At 39.4% G+C, this 8,347-nt stretch overlaps 1 protein-coding gene across 2 annotated transcripts in view; it reads right to left on the bottom strand.

The window, feature by feature from the left end:
* The window catches only part of LOC103460674 (neuropeptide Y receptor type 2-like), a 63,246-nt gene that overhangs the window by 29,243 nt on the left and 25,656 nt on the right, over nt 1-8,347 (bottom strand). For both annotated transcript variants that reach the window (XM_017303438.1, XM_017303437.1), the window contains 2 exons: nt 919-1,166; nt 657-789 (listed from right to left, as the gene is read on the bottom strand). In XM_017303438.1, coding sequence (XP_017158927.1) covers nt 657-789; nt 919-1,107 — 322 coding nt within the window. In that variant the 5' untranslated portion in view covers nt 1,108-1,166. The remainder of the gene's footprint in view (nt 1-656; nt 790-918; nt 1,167-8,347) is intronic.

The following is an 8,347-nucleotide window of genomic DNA, read 5'->3' as shown; positions in this document are numbered from 1 at the left end:
CAAAGCGGGGCGTCATCACGACTTTACACAGGTGAGTCTTTACCTCCGCAGCACCGACCCCCTGGGGTTCGACCAAACCCAGGTTAAGAACCACTGATTTAGAGGGAGAAAACACAGAAATGATCAGAGAAAAAAACTTCAAATCCTCAACTGAAACTTTAACTTAATGTTAGCTCCCCTTTACTTAAAAACAATAAACTTAATCCAACATTGAGCCTAACGTCTGAGAGATTTACAGGAAAAAACTTTAGTTTGTTGGGATTTGTCAAAGTTTTGAGCCATTTTTCCCTTATTTATAAGAAATACAAGCACTCATGTTAGCTTCCTCATGCAGATTATTTACCAATTTGACTGCTGTCCACCACCTAAATTATTCCTCTAAACCAAACTTGACCCTAACACAGTTGCATGTCATGACCCGTCACGTCAAACGCAATAAAAACAGACGTTAAGATTCTCCGCATTCATAAAATCACCATTCTGCTGTTATTGGAGCGTCGACTGAGCTGCTTTCTGCACTTCCTGTCAGATCCTCTGATGCATTTCTATCATGTTTACGTCCAGATAGAAATAAAACACATGGAAGTGTTTAACGATGACTGACAAGCAGCTAATTTAGCGCTGAGCTGTGTGTGTGTGTGTGTGTCTAAACATACCGACGGCCAAATTAGCGATGAAGAAGTTGGTGACGGTCCGCAGAGTCTTGAAGCGATAGATGACGTAGATGACCAGCGAGTTGCCCAGAACCCCCAGCCCGATGATGGTGCTGTAGGCCAAGATCAACACCACCTTCAAACAAACAAAGCAAACAGCTGTCAGACGTTTTCACGCTAATGTGAAGTGAAATGTGACCTTTAACCTTTTCTTTGCTCCAGTTAAAGATGGAGGCTGCTCTGGGGGCAGAGACGCGACCCGTACCTGAACGCTCAGCAGCCGGATGGGGTCTTCTGGAAAATTCACCCCCTCGAATCCGGCTGGCAGAACCGGGGGGAGGATGCCGATGTTTGGGGGGTAGTCATGGTAACCGAGGTTGTTGGGGTCGCTGTCAGGCGGGGGCAGGAAGTGGAGCTCCTCCTGCGTGGCGTTGACTTCTCCGAAAGCCTCCATGTCCGGTCAAACGTGTCCGGCCAGCAGCTCCATTTCACTCCTGCAGCTCGCTGCGCCGGCTGGACGGAGGAGGAGAAGAAGAAGAAGATGAATGACGGGTAAACGGCTCTATTTACAGCCCAGGCTCTGATCTGGGTAATTACTGATGAAGAATACTCTCTGGGTTTTCAAGAGCCACTTGGGAAAATCTGTTCAGCTCGGCTGTATTTGTGGCTATTGACATGTTATGAAAAAACCTCGGCAGCCTCTGATGCTCGTCGCATCTGAAGAGGCAAAGCACAAAACTTCCTGCATGCAGATGATTCTGGCCTGAAGTGGATCATAATTAGTGACGGACGAATCAGGTGACTGGGAGCGACAGCCGCCTCTTCCTGGATTAAATACTGCACTAAGTTACCAACCGGTTCACACTTCACACCAACGATCCTTAATAAAACATTACTGCACTCCATTTTTTATTACATTAATTTGTCCTTTCATCCAGTCTGTGATTCTGTCTGTTTTTATATTCATTATATTCATTTGCAGCTCTATTCTTCTCTGAAAAGCTTCAGCAGCTACCAAACGACTCCAAACTTCATCTCACTGATAATCTGATCTGCATGATGTGAAAAATGAGATTAACATGCAGCCGGTTCAGTGAAGCGTAAAAAACTGTTTAGTAAACACTTTAAACATACAAACTGAAAATATATGTTTTCTTATTTTTTTCTATTTCTTCCTTTCTACGAATAATTTACATCATTTTTTTTTTGCATTTTTCTTCTAAAATTACTCATCTGGATTAAATCCAGCAGTAACTCCAAACCTTCAGCTTCAATCCGCCTGCATGGATGAATTCATGTACGACTACAGGTAAAAAGACTGAAAACATGTATTATAAACATAGATGTAGGTTTTTAGGATGCAAAAGAGCAAATTTTAGCATAATTGGTCATAACTGCTTCATGCCGGCGCAGCGTTTCAACACGGTAAATGGTGTGAGAGGAATATGTTAAAACAGTACAAGTACGACTCAAAAAAATTTAAGTTTCATGAAAAAAAATTCACTTTTTGTTTACAACTCATTCCAGAAAGTGAAACTTTTTATTACATAAACTGATCAGACACAGAATTGAATAATGTCAATTTGAATTTTTTATAAAAATCCAAATTTGTGTCTCACAAAGTGTGAATATTGTGAAAAAGTGGAAAGAGAAAGTGTAGCAGAAAAAAATGCACCGACCTCCACTATCTATTAGGGCTGTAGCGATGCAATAATCTCACGATACGATACACGATATTCTGCTCACAATACGATATATATTGCGATATTCAGCAAACGATACAATTCAATACACTTGTGATTTTCTGAAAGATTTTAGAGGGACAGAGTGATTTCGGTGACATTTTGCGACTTTTATAGAGTTGGACTGAATTAATTTAATTTTGGACGTTACGATACTTGCGGATGAATATCGATTTTTTTTCTAGGAAAGAAAATATCGATATATATTGCAAAATCGCTATTATTACACAGCCCCTACTATCTATGTTTTTTACTGTATGGAAACTGTCATTCCTGCCATGGATAACTCTTTGTTACAAATTAGTCGGATGGTTATGGATTATCACTAATCTGATCAGATTATGTGCAGGTTGTTCCTCTCGGTCAGTAGAGCAGGACGTTTAATTTCAGTGATGAAACGGAGAAATGCTAAATTAGAATGTTAGCTTCTCCATCTCGTCTACACTTCCAGCTCCCAGATTATCTGACGATGTCGTGTGAGCGGTAATCTGTTGTTGCTTTCTAGGTCAACGGATTAAGAACAGAACAGGTAGACTCGACCTGTTTTTTGTTCACGTGCATTGGAAATAAAAGAAACGAAAGAAACGGGGTTTCATCTTTGAAAACCAGCAATAGAGCCGGTTTGACATTTCAGTCAATAATCTGTTCCTGCCGAATCAATCTGAAGGATTATTGAACTGAAGCTTCAGAATAAAGTTCAGCCGTTTGTGATTTTTCTTTGAAACATAAAACCTCATTATTCCTGGATAAGCTGATTTAGGGGCTCTGTCACTTTAAGTCCAAATAAGCTTCTGCTGACCCCAAGTTCAGCGCTTACGCTCAAATGTGAAAATGGCTGGAAACACATCCACAAATATACAACTGCATATTTTGAAAAGCGGAAGTGGAGCCTGCTGCACAACCAACCAGAACGCAGGAAGTGGTTTCTGGATGGTAAGTCCACAACAAAACACTTTGCCTTTTCCAGCAGCCATTGTACAGAGAATACCTGGTAAAACTAGCTGATCAAATGTGCTGGAGCTCAGCTCGGGTTGCTAGGTGACGATGTGCTCGGCTGGGGTTGCTAGGTAACAGGGAAGTTCCTGCTGATTTGTGACGCTTCATTTTCAAGTTATTGCCAAAAACCGGCTGGGTGTTTTTGTTTTTTTTAAGCGCTTGGGTTGTTTTTAGGAGCAGCAGAGATTTAAATGTGGATTTTTCCTAATAGCTTGAGGATAAATACATCATCCAAAAAGTCAATGACTCAAAGCACACGGCCAAATTAACTACAAATTAGCTTAAGGGCAACAAAGTCAATGCTCCGGAGAAAACGGCGTTCGGTTTCCTTCTGGTGAAGTCGGTCTGTTACTGATTGATCAGCCCGATGCTGAAAAGCGGAGCTGCATCGTCTGTCTGTGCGTCCGGCAGCACCGAGTCCAGTCACACGCCTTCTTTAAGTGACTGAATGCTGGAAGCTGGCTTTGAACCATACAGTTTATCGGCGCCCTGAGGCGTCGCAGCGGATCTCTGAGACTCGATGAGGCAGAGCAACAGCAGATGGCGGCCATGCTGGGCAGCTCCCCGCGGCTCCCCCCCAACCCCACCTCCACCCTCAGGCTGCTAATATCTACAAAGAAAACACAAACAAGGCGTTAAATAAGCTTCTACTGACCAACAGCCTGTGGGCAGAGGGAAAGATACCACAAAGATTTGGCTCATTCCCTCAGCAAACACAGAAACCGTTAAAAAGTGAACTGAAGTTTAACTTCGTGGAGTAAAAAGAGACTCCAGTCATTATGAGCTGATGCTCAGAGGAGGGAAACAAAAGTGACAAAAGCAGATCTGGAAATCAAAGACGGAGGAGCAACGCCATCCATCAGTCTGGAAACGGACAACAAGTTGGGCAGAAAACAGTTTAAGGAAGTGAAAGTTTCTATTTGTCTTGACCTCCGTCTGACAGAACGTTTGTGGGCGGAGCTAAAATTTAAAAAACGGCCTGCGAACCTGATTCTGTTGCACCAGATCAGGTCAAAATGTCTGCAAACTGTTTGGAGAAGTTGGAAACAAAAAATCGTTGATCCAAGTCGTTTATATGCCGATTCAACCAAATGTTAATAAAAAAACACAAAGTTTTCACATCCGACAGATTCTGCTCTAAACCCGACACATTAATCAGTTAATTTCCCTCCTGATTATTAATAATTTTTGAAGGGAAAGAGACATAATAATCCATTTTATTTGTGTTTTCACTTGTGACTGGTTTTTATTTCTTTTATATTTATTGTGTTTGTTTTATTTTGGATATTTAAAATGTCTTCCAGGTCCATTGTGGAGGATTCTTTACTACATTAGAGTTTATTAGTCTTTGTGAAGTGGCATTACTATGGCATTTAGTAATATTTGAAAATGGTCAGATATCATTTATAGCAATAATATTGTAGAAGAATATTTAATTTTACCAACATGTTTCCTCCTGTCATCTCCAGCTTTTCAACTTCTTTCACAAAAGTGAAAAAAAAGACAAGTGTGCAAAAACAGACTATAAAATACAAACAATTCGTCAACGTTTCTTATTATTTCTTAGATAAAACAGGCCAGTAGTTAAATAGGAGCAGAAAATGATTGATTGTTCATGTTTAGGTGGATGTTGGTGCTGCAGCAGAACCAACTCGCCTCTTCAGACTGAAAGTTAATCTGCAGTTTACAGGTGGGAGGACCAGCTGGGAAGCTTTTAACAATCGCCTGCACGTACAGATGTGACCTCTGCGATTGGCTGCTGCGCAATGTAGGCCAGATAAGACCTCCCCACACACACACACACACACACACGCAGGGCATCGTTAAAGTGAACGGCAGACGGACCCACGTGGGATTAAACTCCCATCGACGCTCTGCGCCGAGCCGCTTCACTGAGCAAGTTGTCCGAGGGCGTCCAGCTCGGCTCGGCTGACGGGATCAGTGGCGGCGCCCAAATCGCCACAAAAGGCAGCAAAGACACTTTTACAGGCTCAACTCATAAAAGGTCTCACAGATCTTTAAATAGAAACAGAAAAAATACAAATATCCTCCTGCATACGGCCGCATCTCCAGGCTCCTTCACAGCTTTTTACTGGGTTTATATTTTAATGAATTTAAATACCATCAAAAACATAATTTTGATGGTATTTAAAAATTAAATACCATTTAATTTTTAAATGGTATTTAAAAATTACATACCATCATTTATGGTATTTTTTTCCATGTATGGAATAAAATTCCATAAATTTTATTTATTTATGGAATAAATAAATAAAATAAAAATTTATTTTATTTATTTATTTATGGAAATAAATAAAATAAATGTTATTTATTTCCATAAATAAAATTTCCATTTTATTTATGGAAATTTTATTTATTTACATAAATAAAATGTATTTATGGAAATAAATACATTTCCTGTATTTATTTCCATAAATACAGGAAATGTGTTTTTTAAGGCCTCTTTATTAAACCGGCTTCTGCTCGATGCTTCTGGCATAAATTCATCAAAGTGTCGTAAACCTCCAGACTGTGTCGTAAACCTCCAGACTGTGTCGTAAACCTCCAGACTGTGTCGTAAACCTCCAGACGGTGTCGTAAACCTCCAGACGGTGTCGTAAACCTCCAGACGGTGTCGTAAACCNGTGTCGTAAACCTCCAGACGGTGTCGTAAACCTCCAGACGGTGTCGTAAACCTCCAGACGGTGTCGTAAACCCCAGAGGTTCGGTCCATATTGAGGTGATGACATCATTTCTATGATGTAAATCTTTTCGCTCTCATCCAAAGTGAGTTCAAGATATTTGAGCTTAAACTGAGTTAAAACCATCCGGTCTGGTGCAGGAACTGTGTTTTTATCTGTTAATAAAGTTTATTCATCAACCATTACTTGTCTTGATAAGAAGTTTGATTTATTACCGTCACAATAAATTCAGTTAATGTTTAAAAAAAAATCACTGAAATGTTATTTTTTGCCATTTTCTGCACTGCAATGACATGATTTTATAAAGTATTAAAAATTATTTATGGGTGTATAAAGGCTGCTCTATGCAGCTATAGTAACCAAAAATAAAAGTAATAAATAGTTTTTGATAATTTTTAATCATCACTTCATCATATCCTTCATCTCTAATCCTTATGATGTAAAATCAGTGGCACTAAAGCTAATTATGCTACTTTAGATTATCAATAATGAGTAAAAGTTTGTAAAAATGTGAATCAGTCGCTCAGCTGTGAGAATAAAACCTTTAATTAGAAGCAGAAACGTTTAGAGCCGACATGAAGCAGCTGTCAGACCTTCAGTTTCTCTAATGTTCAAACGTTTGTTTGCTCTTCAGAGCCAGAGATTTTCTCCACCATCAGCTGCTTCTCCAGGCCACCAGAAGAGCCTCGGTTCTCCCAGTTTGACCCAAACTCAGGCTGACGCTTCGGTTCGGTGGCGGTTTGGCCTCCTGAGTCGCTTCTTTCAGGAACCATCTTGTTTTCTTCCTGCTGCAGACATTAAAGCTGCATCGACATGAGGGATCAGAATCACAGACTGATGTTTGAGCTCCACGCTCTTTGTCTCGTTCTTACAAACCCTCAGAGTGCAGCGGAGTATCAAACCAGCTGCAGCTCAGCCTCCTGCACTTGAATCTGTCTGTCCGTCCGTCTGTCCGTCTGCAGGACTGATGAGGGTTGAAGTCAACCTGACATCCCTACGGCTCGGAATAAAAGAGCTTCACTGCTTTGTGGAGTCATAGTACGAATTATTTTAAAGCTGTTTTGTCTTTAAAAATTATTTTTTTCCAATTTCTGACAACCAATCAAATAAGAAAAATAAATTAAAGAGTTTGGCTTCATTATTTTCTATTAGAAATCCAACTGTTAGCGTGTGGTTTAGCCGTGACGCAGCAGTTAATTTATACAAACCTGTTTTCTTCAGATGCTTTAAAGCAGGTGTTTTCAAAGCAGAGGTCAAAGGTCATTCCAGGGCCTCTGAACGATTTTGTGGAGCAAACCTGAGGTTGATGCAGATGAATGTGTGTCTTTCAGGGTGACATTCACACAGATAAACAACATTTATTAAAAATAGAAGAAGAAAAAAACAAGGAATGAAGTGATTGAAGTTTTCTGGCTGATTACTGGATTTTTGTTTTATACGTCACAACAGACCTTCAATATTCTAAATTTTATTTTATTGAAAAACATTTAACAGCCTGTGAATCGATGTGTGAGATTTGTCGCTAGTTGAAAGTGACTAAATGAAGCAACAAAACGGAGACGCCGTCTGATTGTCAGACGTTCGCAGAGATAAGATCGCTGGAAAAGATCAGCTTCACATGTCAGGAACCCAAAATGAAGAAAATCTAATAAAAATCTCAGGTGCAGCAGACATTATTTCTCATTTATTAACAAAGTTTCTGTTTTCACTTTAATTTCATAGCTTATAGAATCAAAAATGTTCAGGAACTTTAACTCAAAAGCACATTCGGGTCAAACAGCTGCTCACATAATATAACATACTTTATAAATTACAGTTTTTTCAGAAAGAAATTCAACTCTTTACAGTTGGATTTCATATTAGAACTATTTTTAAGAAAGTCAGGTGAGTAAAAAAAAACTCAACTTTTGGTCTAATGTGAAAACCCTGAACTCATTTTCCTTTTTATTTTCACTTTGAAACTTAAACTTGTGCAAAAAAGTCTCATTTTTATACATTTTAATACTAAAATATAGAGGAAAATGTACAAGATTATTTCTTAATTTGCTGCATCTTCCCCTTGAACCAACCTTTGATCACAAATTAGTTGTTTTATTGTGGAAACAACCCGTTTTAAGCGAGCGAGTAAAGAAGGATTTTCTGGCTTTTGATCCAAGTTTCTCCTTTAACTGTTGCACTGAAGATGAGGAATAAAAATAATAATAAAGGGTGTAAAGTGAGGCAATGAATCCTTCTGCTTAAACTAATTCATTGT

This window comes from Poecilia reticulata, unplaced genomic scaffold (genome assembly GCF_000633615.1).
Source record: "Poecilia reticulata strain Guanapo unplaced genomic scaffold, Guppy_female_1.0+MT scaffold_275, whole genome shotgun sequence".
NCBI classification, from domain to species: Eukaryota; Metazoa; Chordata; class Actinopteri; order Cyprinodontiformes; family Poeciliidae; genus Poecilia; species Poecilia reticulata.
This window is presented reverse-complemented; position numbering and strand designations above follow the sequence as displayed.